The 20,798-nt window shown below is 49.0% G+C and overlaps 1 protein-coding gene across 1 annotated transcript in view; it reads left to right on the forward strand.

Moving 5' to 3' along the window:
* LOC136587226 (macrophage mannose receptor 1-like) overlaps positions 1-20,798 on the forward strand; it is a 353,431-nt gene that overhangs the window by 260,858 nt on the left and 71,775 nt on the right. Inside the window, exon 26 of the mRNA XM_066585783.1 lies at positions 14,033-14,182. Coding sequence (XP_066441880.1) covers positions 14,033-14,182 — 150 coding nt within the window. The remainder of the gene's footprint in view (positions 1-14,032; positions 14,183-20,798) is intronic.

Here is a 20,798-nt window from a genome sequence, read left to right on the forward strand (position 1 = left end):
CTTATTTTTTCGGATGCGCCCCCGTTCTTCCGGGTCGGAAGCCCAGAGGGTCGGGCTTATAATGTCCCTGCTGCGGGGCTTTTTCCATCCCCGAGGAATCCTCCTGCCTGCAGTCCATGGACTCCTTTTTCCAGGAACTCGGGGGTATCTTCGACGAACCGGACCGAGTGGGGTTGGCGGTTTCGCGGCTGTTGGCGCTGCATCAGGGGGCGTTTTTTGTGGAGGATTATTGCTCCAACTTCAGACGCTATGCGGGGGATACGGCATGGAACGATAGCGCTCTGAAAGACGTTTTTCTGCAGGGCCTCTCGGACGCAGTTAAAGACCTGTTAATTTCCCATCCCGTTCCCGGGTCTTTTAGGGAGGCTATGGAGCTAGCGGTGAATGCAGATAGGAGGCTCAGGGCTAGGAAGCAAGACAGGCAGGCCCGTAGAGTCAGGGAGTCAACGCAACTACGACGTGGGTAACTGTGAATTATTGGCTATTAAATGGGCTCTGGAAGAGTGGCGACACCATCTTGAGGGTGCTAGACACCCAATTACCGTGTATACTGATCACAAGAATCTGGTATATCTCGCCAATGCTAAAAGACTCACAACTCGTCAAGCCAGGTGGGCGTTGTTCTTCGCCAGGTTTAATTTAGTTGTGACATATATCCTAGGAGAGAAGAACGTGAAGGCGGACGCCCTGTCACGGAGTTTCGGGGTGCCGGATAGTGAGACTATGACCCCCGAGAATATCTTAGCCCCTGGCGTGGTGGTGGCAGCTGTAGAGTCTAACTTCATCCCTCAACTACAGGATGCTCAGCAGGACGCTCCTTCAGGGGTGCCGGAGGGCAGATGGTTTGTGCCAGAGACCCTACGTCCTAGAGTCATGGATGAATCTCACTCGTCGGTTCTCGCCGGGCATCCAGGGTTTCAGGGGACCCTGGATCTTTGTTCCAGACACTTCTGGTGGCCAGGCATGTCTTAGGAGATCCGCAACTTTGTTAGGGGATGCTCGGTCTGTGCTCGCAATAAGAGTCAGCGGCGTCCTCCGGAGGGTCCTCTGAGACCGCTACCGGTTCCTTCCAGTCCATGGTCAAACTTATCGGTAGATTTCATCACTGATCTACCAGAATCCCAGAAGTGCACCACTATCTTAGCGGTGGTCGACCGGTTCTCAAAGATGGCACATTTTGTGGCGTTAAAGAAGCTACCTTCGGCAAAAGAATTTGCCAAGATTTTTGTAAAAGAAATAATTCACCTACATGGGGTTCCCCAAAATATTGTATCTGATCACGGGGTTCAGTTTGTGTCGCAGTTTTGGCGTGCCTTCTGCAGAAACTTGGGAACGTCACTTTCCTTCTCTTCAGCATTCCACCCGCAAACTAATGGTCAGACTGAGCGGAAGAACCAAGATTTAGCGCAATATTTACGGTTGTTTGCTAGCGAAAAGGCTCATCAGTGGGCAGAGTTCCTGCCGTTGGCAGAGTTTGCACTAAATAACCGCCCTTGTTCTTCCACTGGGGTATCTCCATTTCTTTGTGTATACGGTCAGCATCCTCGCTTCCTTACAGCAATCCCTACTCCTTCGGTCTGTCCTGCAGCTGATGTCGCCACAGATACACTTCGGGGAGTATGGAAAGAGGTACAGAAAAACTTGGAAGCAGCGGGGACTCGTATGCAGTTGCGTAGTGAGAAGAGTCTGTCTGTATCTGAACCTTACAAGATGGGACAGAAGGTAAATCTGTCTTCTAAAAATCTCAAATTAAGGGTCCCCACCCTGAAGCTGGCACCACGTTACGTGGGTCCATTTGTCATCACGTGTGTGGTGAACCCGCTCGCCTACGAACTGGGTTTGCCAGCTACATGGAGGGTTCACAAGGTGTTCCATAAGTCGTTATTGAAACCTTTTGTCCCTTTTCTTTTACAAAAATCTTGGAAAATTCTATCGCAGAAGGTAGCTTCTTTAACGCAATGAAATGTGCTATCTTTGAGAAACGGTCTACAACAGGGTAGGGGTGAACTTCTGAGACTCAGGTAGATCGGTGATAAAATCTCAGGTAGATCGGTGATAAATGCAACTACAGATGAAAAGGTAGCGGTAATGGTCTCAGAGGCCCCTCCGGATGCTGACGCCGACTTTTACTGCGTGCACAGACAGAGCATCCCTTCACAAAGTTGTGGATCTCCCGAGACATGCCTGGCCGCCAGTAGTGTCTAGAACAAAGATCCAGAGTCCCCTGAACCCCCGGGGGGCCTGCGAGAACAGATGAGTGGGACTCTTTAATTACTCTGAGACACAAGGACTCTGGCACAAACCATCTGCCCTCCGGCACCCCCGAGGGAGCGTCCTGCTGACAATTTTGTAAATGATAAATGAGATCAGATTCTACAGCAGCCACCACCACCCCAGGTGCCAAGATATTCTCGGGAGCCACTGTCTCACTTTTCCCGAAACTCTGAGAGAGGGCGTCTGCCTTCACGTTCTTCTCCCCTGGAATATATGTAACGACGAGGTTAACCTGGTGAAAAACAACGCCCACCTGGCCTGACAAGCTGTGAGTTTCTTAGCATTGGCGAGATATACCAAGTTTTTATAATCAGTATACACGGTAATGGGACGCCAATAACTCACGATTACCCACGTTGTAGTTACGTTCTGCCGAACTAAACTTCCGCGAGAAGAACGCACATGGACTATACTCAGGTCTCCCACTGACTTCCTTAAACAATACAGCCCCAGCCCCCACCTCAAATGCATCGACCTCAATGAAGAACGGTCGCTGCGCGTCAGGCTGTACTAGCATCGGGGCAGTAGTAAACTCCCTTTTGAGACGACTAAAAGTCTCAAATGAAATGACATAACCAAGGAAAGACACTTGTTTAGTACCAAAAATGCATTTCTCCAACTTGACAAAAAGTTGGTACTCACGCAAACGGGTCAGAACCAGCCTCAGGTGCCGCACATGTGAATCCCAGTCTGGGGAGTACACCAGAATGTCATCAAGATATATGACCAAAAATACCCCCAGGAAGTCATAGAAGACCGCGTTCATAAATCCCTGGAACACAGCGAGGGCATTACAAAGTCCGAAGGGCATGACTAGACATTCAGAATGCCAGAACAAGATGTTGAAGGCCGTCTTCCACTCATCTTCCTTTCGGATGCTAATTACATTGTAAGTCCAATTTGGAAAACCAGTGGGCCCCTAACACCTGATTCAATAAATCAGGAATCAGGGGCAAGGAGCACTGGTTCTTCACTGTAATTTTATTCAAAGCCCGATAATCCACACAAGGCCTCAATGTCCCATCCTTCTTTTGTACAAAGAAAATACCGTCTCTGGCAGGGGAACTGGACGGCCTGCTATGTCATTTGGCCAGAGACTCTGAAATATAGGACTTAAGGGTTTCGTGCTCACCCCAAGACAAATTGAAAATGGCTCCCTTAGGGATGGGACTGTCGGGGATCAAATCAATACCACAGTCCCACTCCTTATGGGGAGGCAAAGACTCAGACAGAAAATCTGAAAATCAGACAAATACTCAGGAATAAGTATGGTATCTTCTGAACACATGGATATAGTAGCTAAGTGACTATGACAGGACAACTCCCAATGTGTCAATTCCCGAGTGGACCAATCAAATTTGGGATTGTGCAGTGCTAATCAGGGCATACCAAGCACTACATCAACGGACATCCTTTCCATTACCAAGAACGACAGATCCTCAGAATGGAGAACACCCACAGTGAACTGTAACATGGGAGTCCTCCACTGTACAACCCCTGCAGACAGAGGGGTAGAATCAATACTACTGAAGTGTATGGGAATCTTTAACACCGAAAATTCAGTCATCAGAGGTCTGACAAAACTCAAACTAATCAAATTGCCGGCAGCCCCAGAATCAATAAAAGCTTGACCAGACCGAGTGAAATTCCGGAAGCCAATCTGACAAGGCACCAACAACTTAGGGAGTACCTGTGATCCTAGGCTATCCTCCCAAAAATCGCCTGAAGCTTTTCCGCAAGTTCAAACTGATGTTGTAGATGCTTCTGAGGACAGGTTGCTACACGATGTCCGGCTTTCCCACAGTAGAGGCAGAGGCGATGAGTCATCCGAAACCGTCGCCGTTCCTCGGGACTTAGGTGATCCACTTCCATAGGCTTGGTACCAGAAGATGGCATGGGAGAAGCAGGAGCAGGTCTTCCGGATTCCCTAGCCTTACCTTAGCCTTACGGGCCTGACGTTCCTCTTTTTTCTAGATCTCAGCCTCCTGTCAGCTTTGACCGCCAATTCCATTGCATCATTGAGTGTCACGGGATGAGAAATGAGTAGATCCTTGACCGCGTCCGAAAGACCTAACAAAAACACATCTTTAAGGGCGCTATCATTCCAAGAGGTTTTACCTGCATACAGTCTAAATTTAGAGCAATAGTTCTCTACCCACTGCTGCCTCTGACGTAGAGACGTGAGATGGGATACCGCCAACCCCGCACGGTCTGGCTCATCAAAAATACCTCCAAGTTCCGAAAAAACAAATCAACTGACTGCAGGCAAGTCGAACTCTCAGGTAAGGAGTAGCCCCCATGTCTGGGGGAACCCCGAAGTAAGGACATAATCAATCCAACTTTCTGGGATTCCGAGCCCAAGGAGCGGGGCCGCATCCGAAAATACAATCTACATGCCTGCTGAAAAACAAAAAACTTGCTCCTCTTCCCTGAAAATACCTCAGGAAGTGGACACATGAGTTCAGGAATAGAAGGGGCGGTAGAAACATGCACTAACTCCTGTTTTCCCCTGGGCCACTATACGATCGGACAGGTCTTGGATTACAACCACTAAATCCTGCAACTGACTTGCGAGGATACTCATGGCCTCCATAGGAGAACAATTTTTAAGGGCCAGTTATTATGTTATGGTACACTATCCTTGATATGCCAGCTCTAGATCTCACCCACAACCCCTGTCCCTGCCTACTTGCCTCCACTTCTGGCTAACCCCAGGCAGGCCACTGGGCGGCGGTCCCTACTCACTAGGGACCGAAAAGGGACGCTGGCGTAGCGGGATGGAAAGCATAGGATACTGACAGAAAAGGCAGATTTAAATAACCAGCACAAACAATACTAAGCAGAACTGAGGCAGATGGAAAAACCTGTCTGATAATAGCAAAGTATGGCAGACAAGCTGACAGAAGCAGGAGACTAACCGAGGTAGACTTGCTAGCACACTGAGGGAAACCAATAACTGGCAGTGATTGCCAGTCTTTGCCTGACCTTTAAACAAAAGCCTCCACCCAGGGGCAGAGAGAGGGAGACAGACAACTCCTAACAGGACATAATAAAAGGGAGCTCGTGCACGGCAGCCACATTCACAGGTGCGCGTGCGTGGCACGCTGCCAGGCACCCGTGCCCCCGGTAGCTGCACAACCAGCTGGGGGAATGCGCCTCAACCGCGGGACCTCACACACCGCCCCCCCCCCCCTCACCTGGAGGAACAGCAACCACCGCATGATAACAATAGCATAATTATATCTGTTCCCCAGGAACCGGAGTCTTCTTGCAATGGGAGGCGTGGATCCAGGAGCTCTTTCCATCTAGTTTCACTGAAATGGCTGTGGTCAGTAGCAACTGGTAGGGATCATCATATTTAGGTTCAAGGGAATGTTTTCTCACAAATTTCTTCATACAGACCCAGTCCTCGAGGAATCCCCATGCTGGCATCTGGATCTGGAATAGAAGAAAACACCTGGGCATGTATTTTGGTTAGTTCCTGTGCCAGGGACATCACATATTTAGTCTGTACATCAGGCTGGAGCTGTTAGGGGAAAGAGCAACCTAGTCCTGGGGGCTGACATGAACAAGATCTCATAGGGGGACAGTGAATGTTCTCCTTGGGAGGTGTACCGGACGCTGAACAGGGCAATAGGCAGGATCTCAGACCAAGGCATGCCAGTCTCTTGGGACATTTTCAACATTTTGTTTTTCAGGGTGTCGTTAAGTCGTTCTACCTTCCCACTGCTCTGGGGATGGTTGGGGGTATAGAAGGCTAGGTTCACACTTCTTTGGTCAGATTGGCTGTGAAGGCTGGTCCTTGGTCACTCTCAATCACTTCCGGGACTCTGAATCTACACACCACTTCGCTAAGTAGTTTCTCTACTGTGGTCTTCGCGGTCATATTAGTCACTGGGTAGGCCTCCGGCAAATTCAAGAACATGTCCACTATTACCAGTGCATATTTGAACCTGCCGCTCTTTGGCACCTGGATGTGGTCGATTTGAAGCCTCTGAAAGGGATACAGAGGCTTGGCTTGGTGTTTCTGGGAGACATTTTCTGTGCGTCCAGGATTGCATTCCGCACAGATGGCGCACAATATGCAGAATCTTTTAGTGAGGGAGGAAATGCCTTGGGCCATGTAGTACTTCAGGATAAAAGCATTCCTCAGTGTCTTAAGAAGGTGTGCAGGGCCATGTGTCCATTGTACTACGGCTTGGTATAGGCATCTGGGTAAGTATGGTTTCCTGTTGACTTCATAGAACCCATGACTGTTGATGGTGGCCCCTTTCTCACCCAGAGGTCCTTCTCTTCTTTGTTGGATTTCTTCTGTAATTCTTGAAGACGTCTTTTGTCTATGGAGTGGGCTTGCACCATCATCACTAGTTCTGCCTCCACCTAACTCTCAATTCTCGAGGGTCCTGCAGCTGTTTCCTTAACTGCCATATCTGCCAAGTGGTTTCCTCGTGTTTCTGCAGAGTTGAGCCTTCCGTTGTCTTTTACTTTAAATATGGCCACTTGAGTGTGCAGAAGGAGTGCATCCATCAGGTCCCTGATGGCCTCATGATGTTTCACAGATCTGCTTGCTGCAGTCAAGAATCCGCATGTCTTCCAGATGACTCCAATGTCATGGACCACTCCAAAGGCGTATTTGGAGTCGGTGTAGACATTCGCTCTCTTTCCCTTGGAGAGCTTTCAGGTCGAGGTCAGTGCTTTGAGTTCGGCCTCTTGGGCGGACTTTGGGAGGACAGCTCTTGAGCTTGCGGGATGGTGTTTTCAGTGGTGACTACATAACCTATGTGAAACATGCCTTGGTTGTCGGCGTATCTGGAGCCATCGACAAAAATTGTGAGGTCTGGGTTGTTCAGTGGCGTGTCGGACACAGTGGAGAGATGTGAAGTTTCTTGTTTCATCACCTCAAAACAGTCCTCTTCATCAGGAGTTTGGGGATCTGTTTCCCCCTCGGGAATTGGGAGGAAGGTTGAGGGATTCAGGATAGTGCAGGGTGACGTTGTCAGGTATTAGGAGAGAGCACTGAAGGCGAGGGTGTCAGCCGCAGGCAGGTGCCTGGGCTGCATCTGGTTCTGGATAGCAACAATGTCATGAGGGACCAGGAGCACCAATGAGTGCCCAAGGTTTTGTCCAGTAGAGCTTTGGCTGCAAAGACTGCCCGCAGGCAGGAGGGACCACCTCTAGCAACTGGGTCCAGGCGAAAGGAGAAGTATCCGATGGGCCTGGGTCTGTTGCCATGAGACTTAGTAAGGACCCCAGTGGCATGTCCTTGTCTTTCTGACATGAAGAGCATGAAGGTATTGTTGAAATCCGGTAAGCCCAGTGCTGGAGCAAAGGAAAGGGCCTACTTGAGCAGGATAAAGCTGGATAGCGCTTCCGATGAGAGACTGAAAGGATCCGTCTTTAAAGCCTTGTACAGAGGTTGCATCAATAGAGAGCCTTCTGGGATCCATGCTCTGCAGTAGAAGATAAGTCCAAGGAAGGCATGAAGTGCCTTTGGTTTTTGAGGTAATGGGATGGCAGTAACTCAGTCTTGGGTGAGGTATCTTGTGCCCTTTGAGATGCAGTGTCCTAAGAACACAACTGACATTGCGCACCACTGGAGCTTGGGTTTTGAGGCCTTGTACCCCGGATTGGCAAAGAAACAGAAAATGCTTTCAGACGTTGACTCAGCTGTGCAGAGGTCATCAGCACACAGTAGTAGGTTATCCACATACTGAAGGAGGACAACATTTGGGTTCTCCAGCCACCAAGTATTCAGGATGAGGGCCATGGCTTTGGCAAATTGACTTGGAGAGTTCTGTACTTCCTGTGACATTGCTGTCTAAGTTTACTGTCGGCCCTCATGAGTAAAGGCAAAGAGGTATTGGCAGGATAGGTGGAATGGGACACTGAAGAAGGTGTTTTCCAAGTCCAAAACTGTAAATTACGTAGCTGAGAGTGGGATTCCAGACAGCAAGCTGTGTGGGTCCGGCACAATAGGCATGTCCAAGACAGTGGCCTCTTTGACGGCTCTGAGATCTTATACCAATCTGTACTTGTCTGGTTGCCCTTTCTGGGTCTTCTTCTTCACAGGAAAGAGGGGAGTGTTGGAAGGCGAGTCGCAGGGGATGAGACCCCCATTCTAGAGTAAGTCCTTGATTTGTCCTGCGATTGCTTCTTCCACTGCTTTCTTAAGGGGATACTGGGGTTTTCAGGGAAGTGGTGCTCGTGACTTTAGGGTAACCATTACAGGTGGCACCTTGAGGTGGCCAATGTCTTAAGGGCCGGTTGACCACAAGTGTTCTGGTATTCTTTTCAATACTTCTGGAGGGATGTCTGACATGGAAGATGTCTGTAAAGACATAAGGATAGGCAGGGAGCACAGCACCTGAAAACAGTGGGGTGGAAACCGTCATTTTCTCATCTTCAGTGAAGGTAATGGTTGCTTGCAGTCTGGATAGGACATCTGCTCCCAGAAGGTTCAGAGGACAGGTAAGGGAAACAACAAATCTGGCCACGAGATCTGGGAAGGGCCCTACTTGGAGCGGGCGTGTAAGTGGCTTGGATCTGGGGGTTCCATCAACTCTCACACAGGAGACATCTATGTTAGACAGAAAGGAAGGGTAATATTTATGCAGCAAGAGTATAGGCGAACCCCTGTAACATTGATGTAGCAAGAGTATAGGCGAACCCCTGTAACATTGATGTAGCAAGAGTATAGGCGGACCCCTGTAACATTTCTGTAGCAAGAGTATAGGCGAACCCCTCAAACCTTTCAGTAGCAAGTGTATAGGCGAACCCCTCAAACCTTTTTAGTAGCAAGAGTATAGGCAGACCCCAGTGACATTTCTGTAGCAAGAGTGTAGGCGAACCACTGAAACATTGGTGTAACAAGAGTATAGGCGAACACCTGAAAAAATGTGGTTACCCAGAGTGTGGGCGAAGGTCTGAAAAATTAGTAAGATAACGGTATAGGCAAGGGCCAGAAAAATTAGTGTACCAAGAGTACAAGTGTACCCCTGAAAAATTGCTCAACCGTGAAGGCAGGTGAAACCCATAAACATTTTTTTAAAGATACTGCTCGCTGTTGCTTAATTTGTAACCAATCCTGGAGGCAGCCCTCTGAAAAAAATGGTTTCAGTTAATGTATAAAAACCTTTGAAACTTTTAAAAATTGTAAAAAAGTTTTAAACAGAGGCTTTTGGGTTGCAGACAAATTGGCAGTTCAGCATGCTGACATGCTGTTTTAGGATGAGGCGTAGGAGGAGTAATAATATCCAAGAGTGATTGACAAAGCTAATTCCCCCTGTTTTTGTGGGGACAGAGGATGCATTTTTCTCCTGTTGCAATGAAAATATTCATTAGGTTCTGCTGCTTTCTGCTGGTGGGAAGAGAAATCTGGGGAAATCCAGCCTTTGTTCATCTTTATGAGTGTAAGCATGTCGGTGCTGGAAGTTGACAGGCGGGTACGCTTATCCATGATGATTCTCCCAGCTGCACTAAACACCCTCTCAGACAAGACTCTAGCGGAAGGGCAGGCCAGCACCTCCAGGGCGTACAGCTCAAGTTCATGCCACGTGTCCAGCTTTGACACTCGATAGTTGTATGGAGCAGAGGCATCACGGAGGATGGTGGTACGATCCGCTACGTACTTCCTCACCATCTTTTTACAGTGCTCTCTCCGACTCAGTCTTCACTGCGGAGTGGTGATACAGTCTTGCTGGGCGAGCCATAAAACTGGCAAAGGCTTGGAGAGTGTTCCCCTGCCTGCGCTGGACATGCTGCCTGATCCCCGTGACTCCCCTGCTACTTGGCACTCGGAACTGCGTCTTCTGCCACTAACACTGTCAGATGGGAACTTTAGCATCACTTTTTCCACCAGGGCCCTGTGGTATTGCATCACTCTCGTACCCCTTTCCTCTTCGGGAATGAGAGTGGAAAGGTTCTACTTATACCGTGGGTCTAGAAGGGTGCACACCCAGTAATCCATGTTGGCCAGAATGCGTCTAACGCGAGAGGCATGGGAAAGGCAGCCTAACATGAAGTCAGCCACGTGTGCCAGGGTCCCAGTATGCCACACATCGCTGTCCTCACTAGGAGGATGACTTTCAGGATCCTCCTTCTCCTCTTCAGCCCATACACACTGAATGGATGAGAGGCAAGCAGCATGGGTACCCTCTGCAGTGTGCCTAGCTCTCTCTTCCTCCTCCTCCCCCCTCCCCCTTCTCCTCCAAAACACGCTGTGATATAGACATGAGGATGGTCTGTATATCAAGCGACATACTGTCATCCCCCGTCTCCTGTTCCAACCGCAAAGTGTCGGCCTTTATGCTTAGCAGCGAATTTCTCAACAGCTAAAGCAGCGGGATGGTAATGCTAGTGATGGCAGCATCGCCGCTCACCATTTGGTTAGACTCCTCAAAGTTTCCGAGGAGCTAGCAGATATCTGCCATCCATGCCCACTCCTCAGTAAAGAATTGAGAAGGCTGACTACCACTCCGCCGCCCATGTTGCAGCTGGTATTCCACTATTGCTCTACGCTGCTCGTACAGCCTGGCCAACATGTGCAGCGTAGAAATCCAGCGTGTGGGCACGTCCCAGAGCAGACAGTGCTCTGGCAGCTGAAACTAATGTTGCAGGGTCCTCAGGTTGGCAGCGTCCGTGGTGGAGTTGCGGAAATGTGCGCAGACACGGCACACCTTGCCGAGCAGATCAGACAAGTGGGGGTAGTTTTTCAGAAACCGCTGAACCATTAAATTGAAGACGTGGGCCAGGTATGGCACATGTGAGGTTACCAAGCTACAGAGCTGCCACCAGGTTACGGCCGTTGTCACACATGAACATGCCCGGTTGGAGGCTCAGCGGCGAAATTCAGAGGTTTGTCTGCTCCGTCAGACCCTGCAACAGCTTGGGGGCAGTGTGCCTCTTGATACCTAAGCTGATTAGTTTGAGCACGGCTTGCTGACGCTTGCCCACCGCTGTGCTGCCGCGCCGCGTGCTACCGGCTGGTGAGAGGTAGAAGTGGCAGAGGAGGGTTTGGAGGAGGAGGCATAAAACACCGCAGATACCAGCACCGAGGTAGGACCCGCTATTCTGGGTGTGGGTAGGATGTGAGCGGTCCCAGGCTCTGACTCGGTCCCAGTCTCCACCAAGTTCACCCAATGTGCCGTCAGGGACATATATAGGCCCTGCCCGCCAGTACTTGTCCACGTGTCCATGGCTAAGTGGACCTTCCCAGTAACCATATTGGTGAGGGCATGATGTATGTTGCGGGAGACGTGCTGCTGTAAAGCGGGGACGGCACACCGGGAAAAATAGTGGCGACTGGGGACGAAGTAGCGCAGGGCCGCCGCCGCCATTATGTTTTTGAAAGCCTCTGTTTTGACAAGCCTGTATGGCAGCATCTCCAGGCTGATTAATTTGGCAATGTACACGTTTAAAGCTTGTGAAGGCGTATTTCCGCTTTCGCTCCAACGCTTGTGTTAGCGACAGCTGAACGCTGTGCTGGGAGACATTGCTGGATGGATTTGGGGACCGTGGAGGTGAGGGTGTGGGTGCAGGCTGGGAGGCGCTCGTGCCTGCGTCCTGGGAGGGGGATTGGATCTTTGTTGCAGGTTGGGGCACAGGGGACGAGGGAGTGGTCTGACCCGGAGGTGGTGAATGGCCTTCGCCCCACCTTGTGGGGTGCTTGGCCATCATATGCCTGCGCATGCTGGTAGTGGTAAGGCTGGTAGTGGTGGCTCCCCGGCTGATCTTGGCGCGACACAGGTTGCACACCACAGTTTGTCGGTCGTCCGCGCTCTCACTAAAAAACATCCACACCTTTGAACACCTAGCCCTCTGCACGGAGGCTTGCAGCGAGGGGGTGCTTTGGGAAACAGTTGGGGGATTCCTCGCTCTGCCCCTGCCTCTACCTCTGGCCACTCCACTGCCTCTTCCAACCTGTCCTGCTGCTGCACTTGCCTCCCCCTCTGAAGCTCTGTCCTCAGTAGGCTGAGCAAACCAGGTTGGGTCAGTCACCTTATCGTCCAGCAGCTCTTCCTCCGGATCCTCTGTGCGCTCCTCCCTCAGACTTACTGCCCTTACTACTGCCTCACTGACAGACAAATGTGTCTCCTCATCCTCCTCCACAAAAAGCTTTTGAGACAGTTGCCAGAAGTCCTCAACCTCATCACCCGGACTCCGGGAACATTCCAAAGGTTGGGCATCGGTCACTACAAACTCCTCAGGTGAGAGGGGAACCATTTTTTTCCACTCAAGGCAGGGACCCGAGAACAGTTCCTGGAAGTCTGCCTTCTCAGAATATGTAATTTTCATGGAGTGAGGAGCCTTTGAGGAAGGAGGAGCAGCCAGAGGATTCAGAGTTGCAGTACCTAGACCGGGAGTAGTGGACTGCGTAGAAGACTGGGTGGTCGATACATTGCTGGACGCGTTTTCTGCCATCCATGACAGGACCTGCTCGCAATGCTCTATTTGTAATAAAGGTCTACCACGCGGACCCACAAATCGTGATATGAAGCTGGGGAGCCCAGAAACTTGCCTCTCTCCTAATTCCTCAGAAGCCATCTGTGATTCACCCCGCCCAGGAACTCGGCCTGTGCCCACACCCTCACTTGGGTGCCCACATCCATGTCCTCGACCCCTACCCCTACTCCTAATCATAGCGGATTAAGGATAGAGCAGGGCCCAAATAAATTATTCCACTGGACAGCGCTGACAACTGTGGCTAATTCACCACACACAGAGACTTGTAGATAGCGGAGGCTCTATGCTGTGTCTAGAAAAAATTAACCTGTTTTCATGCGCTGATACCTAGGGTTAATTTACCGCTCACAGAGACTTGTAGATAAGAGAGGCTGTATTGAGTGGGAGAAGACTCTAAAGCCAGTGGATAATGCTGGTAACTGTGGCTATCTCAACCCCCCTTCAAAGAAAGGGTATTGTGAGACGCTCTGCACAGCGGCAGAGCTAAAATACTTTGCAGTGGCCTAGAAAATATTACAGTACTGTTTCACGTGAGACCTCGGTGCTATGCATTGCAGACTGAGAACGCTATAAGTGGAAGGCTGGGAACAGGCCTAGATGCGTGATAAAAAAAATTGATGCACTACTGCTCCCAGCCAGCCACAACTATAATGCACACGGTGAGAAGCTGCCCTAAAAAGGACCCTTGGACCAAACGATAAGCAAACAACCGAACAATAGATTTTAAGGGGACTGAAAGGCAACAATGAGTGAATCGTTAACGAAAACTCCACGACGGGCGCTTTTGAGCGAATTTTGAGCGGTAATCATTGTGTCTAAATTGGCCTTTCGACTTCATTAACAAGTACAAGGTCATACAATGTGGTTTACTCATGCTAATCTTACACAAACAGATAGAGGTGGGAGGGGGTTATTAACTCACATCACAGCTCTTGTCCAGAGAAAATCAACAGGCAGGTGAGAGTAAATGGGTGAAAGGGCATCTGAAAAATTACCAATGCAATCTAAATACACACAAATGGATGACACTATAGCCCGGCCTGAAGGGGCTGATATAAAATGGAAGCTGAGATAGGCCTAAGGCCTGACACACCCAAAATGGCTGATGGCCTACCAGTCTCTATATTACAGACAGAGTCCCTTTAATTTACATATAACTGTAAAACTACTTTTAGCTTTTGAATAAAGTTGTGCCTCTGTGACAAACCCTCTAGTGACAAAGCATAACCAAATAAACAGAAGTAACCATATTTATGCTGTACGTCAACTCTGATGTCTTTGTCTTTTGGTCTTACAGTTGTCGCTCCCACTGACCCTCCTCAAACACCTGGAAGCTGCCCAGACAAGCCTTCAGATTCCTGGATTCCCTTCCGTAACCATTGCTACCTTTTTGTATCATCTTCCTTCGCTGACTGGCAGAGGGCATCCTTAAAATGTGTTTATTATGGTGAGTTCTAGAAATACTTTATAGGGAAATAGAATTTATAAGAGATGGAACAGACACTAAAATCATACAGGGTGATTCAAAAGTCAGGATCACCAGGAATATCCTCTGAACAATAAGCGATACAAGTAAGAAGCTTTGTAGAGCACTTAGATGGGTGGGAGAAAACTTTTTGGTGCTATGGTGGTGCATGTCGGCCATCTTACTGGTGGTCATCTGGGATTTAGCCCAAGAAATCTCAATGGGATAAAGAGGTCATGGGATACATAATTAAAGCGTAGATCTTCATCAGAAATTCATAGGTGCATTCATTTTTTCCCCAATACCTAAAACCATTTTTAAGTCATGGGTGATGTCATGTTGAGCGCGAAGAATTGGGAGGTGAGGGGACTGCAGAATCTGCAAAAATCAGCAGTGGATTTTGACTTTGTTTGGGATACAGAAATGCTTCGGAAATTGCGTAGCAGTTCCGCCTCATGTGAGCGTGCCCTAAAGCAAATGTTTTACATCATACTGAAGGCTGTAAGAAAAAAAATGCCACAATTGCTGATTTTTGCCTATTCTATTTCCCAAAAAAGTGGAATATAATCATTTGTAGCCAAAATCATACCAATGAAAATGTCAATTCCTCCAAAAGTGTAAAGTTATGGCTTGCAGAATATGGTGATACAAAAAAAAGTTATTGATGCCTACCCACTACTGTTTTTTTTCGCGCAAATGTCAATTGTACTTTATAATGTCAAATTCGCAATGCACAAAAATCGCAATTTAGAGCATTGCGAATTTAACATTAGAAAGTCTCATTGACATTTGGGAAAAAGTAACGCTGCGAATTTGTAGCGAAAAAAAGGGCAGTGGGTAGGTATTTCTCCAAAATAAAAGAGCTATACAAATTAGCCATTGTTGTAATTGTTGTGCCTCACAAAATAAAGTCAGTGAACCCCCCCTAAAAGCAAAACCCCCAAATTTCAGAATTGCATTATTTTTTCCCCCGCGTCCACCATGTTAATTAAATTAAATGTTCTTCAATACATTATATACACCCCAAAATAATGTCATTAAAATACAACTTGTTCCTCTATGTCAATAGCAAAGGAAAAAAAAATGGAAAAAAAACGAAGTTCCCTGAAAGCTAAAATACTTTATTTTAGGCTGCAGTCTTAAGGGTGCCTTCACACTAAGGATATCGCTGTGTGTTTTTTTTTAAACACGGCTGTCAGTAGTACTGTCTAATGTTAAATACGCATCACACAAAATCCCAAGTTTGTGCTTTGTGATTTTTCTGCGTTGCGTTTTTAACATTAGAAAGTCCTATTGACATTTGCGTTTAAAATAATGCAGCGATATCACGATCGCAAGTGTGAAGGTACGCTAACTAGAGATGAGCGAGCACACTGGTCCGAGCTTGATGGTCGTATGAGCATTAGGGTACTCGAGATGCTCGTTATTCGAGACGAGAACCACGCGGTACTCGAGTCAATTGCATTTCCTTCCCCGCATGTTTAGCGCCATTTTCTAGCCAATAGACATGCAGGGAAGGCATTACCACTTCCTGCTGTGACGTGCCAGCCCTATCCCACCCCACAGTAGTGAGTGGCTGGCGAGATCAAGTGACCGCCGAGTACTTAAAGCGGTCCTGCCCCCGGCTCACCTCAGACACACACTGGCAGAGGTTAGGGAAAGTGCTGCTGCTGGTATAAGGGAAAGTGTTATTGGAGGATCTTGTCTTCAAGAACCCCAACGGTCCTTCTGAGGGCTACTCCTCATCGTGGGCATTACAGTTGTGGCTGGCTTGGAGCAGTAGTGCACCAATTTTTGTATTACGCATCTAGGCCTGTTCCCAGCCTTTCAGTTATACCGTTCTCAGCCTGCAGTGCATTACTCCGAGGTCTCACCGTGAACACAGCACTCTAATACTTCCCAGGCTACTGCAAAGTATTTCAGATATACCGCTCTCAGCCTGCAGTGCATTACACAGAGTTTAGGGACAGAGCTGCTTATGTAGGGAAGATTTTACAGTCGTGATCCTCCGTACAAGAAACACAATGGTCCTTTTTGGGGCTACTTCTCACCGTGTGCTTTACAGTTGTGGCTGGCTGGGAGCAGTAGTGCACCAATTTTTTATTACGCATCTAGGCCTGTTCCCAGCCTTTCAGTAATAGCGTTCTCAGCCTGCAGTGTCATACAACCAGCTCTCACCGTGAAACTGCACTCTAACATTTCCTATGCTACTGCAAAGTATTTCAGTTATACCGTTCTGTGTCTGCAGTGCATTAGACAGAGCTCTCACTTAGAGATGAGCGAGCACCAAAATGCTCGGGTGCTCGATGAGTCAAACTTTTCATAATGATCGATTTGGAGTAACAAACCCCACTGAAGTCAATGGGGGACTCGAGCATTTTTGTATGGGACCGATGACTTGTGAAACACCAGAAAACATCAGAAAATCATGGAAACACCACAGAAACGGATAGCGAATGGCAGGAGCAGCATGCATGGCTGCATCTGAGGCTCCTAGGTCCCACTATTAAGCCAAAATGGGGGAGAGAGCCTAGCGGTCACCCCCCTAACAATTTACTTGGGAGAAAACCTCATTAGCAAGGCACACGCGCTGGCACATCTTAGCTAGGCACCACACTACCTGCAAACAAGGACAATCACTGCCTGCGGGTGACACAGCTGCCTCTTTTCCTGGGTAACATACTGGCATTGCTGTCCGACCCTCCGCACGTCTCTGCGTCCACAGCGCACACAAACTTTTCCCTGCGCAACCTTCAGCTGCCCTCATGCCACACGCTCGCTTCATAGTCACACTACCCTCGTTTATTTATAAGTGCGTACTGGATGAGCAGGAACCGGAGGCACACACTGCAGAGGGTTGGCAGGGCCAGGCAGTGACCCTCTTTGAAAGTGGGGGCGATAGCCCACAATGCTGTAGAGAATTAATGATAAATTGACATACGATCATCATTCCAATCCCGTGCCACCTCTGTCACAAAATTGTCAGGAGCCACAAATGTGCCAGCACTTCTACACATCTCCGCAATGCAGCAATACTCTGTGTGGGAAGCACGTGAGCGGGCCCAGGATCAGGCTCGGTCCTAGCCTCCACCTTGTGTGACCCAAGGTGCCGTGAGATAAATAGCTATGGGAAATTCATGTGTCACCACACACTTTATTCTCTGTATGTGTCAGGCAGCTCAACACTGCAATGGGAAACCTTTGTGAACCCACAGTATAGGCGGACCCCAGTAACATTTCTGTAGCAAGAGTATATGCAGACCCCAATCATATTTATGTAGCAAGAGTATAGGCGGACCCCTGTAACATGTCTGTAGCAGGAGTATAGGCGGACCCCTGTACTGTAGCAGGAGTATAGGTGGACCCCTGTAACATGTCTGTAGCCTGAGTATAGGTGGACCCCAGTAACATATCTGTAGCTAGAGTATAGGCGGACCCCTGTAACATGTCTGTAGCTAGAGTAAGCCGTGCTGAAACAAATCAGTTTAGGTGGCAAGAGCCACTCAGCCCCCGAGCTGTTGCAGGGTCTGATAGAGCAGATTATCCTCTGGCTTTCGCCGCTGAGCCTCCAACCGGGCATGGTCGTGTGTGACAATGGCCGTAACCTGGTGGCGGCTCTGCAGCTCGGCAGCCTCATACATGTGTCATGCCTGGCCCACGTCTTCAATCTGGTGGTTCAGCGGTTTCTGAAAAACTACCCCCACTTGTTGGACCTGCTCGTCAAGGTGCGCCACGTCTGCGCACATTTCCGCAAGTCCACCATGGACGCTGCCACCCTGAGGACCCTGAAACGTCGGTTTCAGCTGCCAGAGCACCGACTGCTGTGCGACGTGCCCATACACTGGAATTTTACACTGCACATGTTAGCTAGGCTGTAGGAGCAGCATAGAGCAATAGTGGAATACCAGCTGCAACATGGACGGCAGAGTGGTAGTCAGCCTCCACAATTCTTTACTGAGGAGTAGGCATGGATGGCAGACTTCTACCAGGTCCTCGGAAACTTTGAGGGGTCTACCCAAATGGTGAGCGGTGATGCAGCCATCATTAGCGTTTCCATCCCGCTGCTTTACCTGCTGAGAGGTTCGCTGCTAAGCATAAAGGCCGACGCTTTGCGGTTGGAACAGGAGACAGGGGATGACAGTATGTCGCTTAATAGCCAGGCCACCCTCATGTCTATATCTCAGCACGTTTTGGAGGGAGAGGAGGAGGAAATAGACTGCTGGCCACACTGCAGAGGGTACCCATGCTGCTGGCCTCTCATCTGTTGAGCGTGTATGGGCTGAAGAGGAGGATCCTGAAAGTTATCTTCCTAGTGAGGACAGTGAAGTGTTGCATACAGGGACCCTGGCACACATGGCTGACTTCATGTTAGGCGGCCTTTCCCGTGACCCTCGCATTAGACGCATTCAGGCCAACACGGTTTACTGTGTGCGCACTCTTCTCGACTCACTGTATAAGGAGAACCTTTCCACTCTCATTCTCGAAGAGGAAAGGGGTATGAGAGTGATGCAATACCACAGGGCCCTGGTGGAAAAAGTGATGCCAAAGTTCCCATCTGACAGCGCTAGTGGCAGAAAATGCAGTTCCGAGGACCTAGTAGCAGGGGAGTCTCGGGGATCAGACAGCATGTCCAGCGCAGGCAGGGGAACCCTCTCCCAGGCCTTTGCCAGTTTTATGGCTCCCCAGCAAGACTGTGTCACCACTTCCAAGTCAAGGCTGAGTTGGAGGGAGCACTGTAAAAAGATGGTGAGGGAGTACATAGCAGATCGTACCACCATGCTCCATGATGCCTCTGCTCCATACAACTGGGTGTCAAAGCTGGACATGGGGCATGAACTTGCACTGTACGCCCTGGAGGTGCTGGCCTGCCCTGCCGCTAGCATCTTGTCAGAGAGGATGTTTAGTGCAGCTGACCGAATCATCATGGATAAGCGTACCTGCCTGTCACATGCAAGCGCCGACATGCTTACACTCCTAAAGATGAACAAAGGCTGGATTTTCCCAGACTTCTCTTCTCCACCGACGGAAAGCAGTGGAACCTAAAGATTCTTTTCGCTGCAACAGCAGAAAAAAGCATCCTCTATCACCACAAAAAAGGGGGGATTAGCTTTGTCAATTCCTCTCGAATATTATTACTTCTCCTCCTTCTCCTCCTAAAACAGCATGTCATCACGCTGAACTGCCAATTTGTCTGCGGCCCAAAAGGCTCTGTTTAAGAGTTTTTTACAATTTTTTTTGCAGGGCTGCCTCCAGGCTCTGTTGCAAATTAAGCAACAGCGAGCTGTATCTTTAAAAAATGTTTATGGGTTTCACCTGCCCTCACGGTTGAGCAATTTTTCAGGGGTACACTTGTACTCTTGGTACACCAATTTTTCTGGCCCTTGCCTATACTGTTATCTAACTAATTTTTCTGGCTTTCGCCTACACTCTTGGTAACCAAATTTTTTCAGGTGTTCGCCTATATTCTTGGTACACCAATATTTCAGGGGTTCGCCTATACTCTTGCTACAGAAATGTTACAGGGGTTCACCTATTCTCTTGCTACTGAAATGTTACTGGGGTCAGCCTATACACTTGCTACAGGAATGTTACTGGAGTCCGCCTATACATTTGCTACAGGAATGTTACTGTGGTCCGCCGATACACTTGCTACAGAAATGTTACTGGGTCCGCCAATACTCTTGCTAAAGAAATGTTACTGGGGTCCGCCTTTACTCTTGGTACAGAAATGTTACTAGGGACCGCATATACTCTTCTATATATGTAAAAATGAATGTCTGTTAGAGATGAGCGAGCACCAAAATGCTCGGGTGCTCGTTACTCGAGACGAAATTTTTGCGATGCGCGAGGGTTCGTTTCGAGTAACGAACCCCATTAAAGTCAATGGGCGACCCGAGCATTTTTGTATATCGCCGATGCTCGCTAAGGTTTTCATTTGTGAAAATCAGGGAAAATCAAGAAAGTGATGGGAACGACACAGAAACGGATAGGGCAGGCGAGGGTCTACATGTTGGGCTGCATCTCAAGTTCACAGGTCCCACTATTAAGCCACAATAGCGGCAAGAGTGCCCCCCCCCTCCCAACAATTTTTACTTCTGAAAAACCCTCATTAGCAAGGCATACCTTCGCAAAGCACCACACTACCTCCAACAAAGCACAATCACTGCCTGCATGACACTCCGCTGCCACTTCTCCTGGGTTATATGCTGCCCAACCCCCCCCCCCCCCGCACGACCCAGTGTCCACAGCGTACACCAAAGTGTCCCTGCGCAGCCTTCAGCTGCCCTCATGCCACACCACCGTCATGTCTATTTATAAGTGCATCTGCCATGAGGAGGAACGGCAGGCACACACTGCAGAGGGTTGGCACGGCCAGGCAGTGACCCTCTTTAAAAGGGGCGGGGCGATAGCCCACAATGCTGTGCAGAAGCAATGAGAAATCCAATCCTGTGCCACCTCCATCAGGAGCTGCACACGTGGGCATAGCAATGGGGAACCCATGTGCCACACACTATTCATTCTGTCAAGGTGTCTGAATGCCCCAGTCAGACCGGGGTTTTTTATAAATAGTCACAGGCAGGTACAACTCCGCAATGGG

This window comes from Eleutherodactylus coqui, chromosome 12, assembly GCF_035609145.1.
Source record: "Eleutherodactylus coqui strain aEleCoq1 chromosome 12, aEleCoq1.hap1, whole genome shotgun sequence".
NCBI classification, from domain to species: domain Eukaryota; kingdom Metazoa; phylum Chordata; class Amphibia; order Anura; family Eleutherodactylidae; genus Eleutherodactylus; species Eleutherodactylus coqui.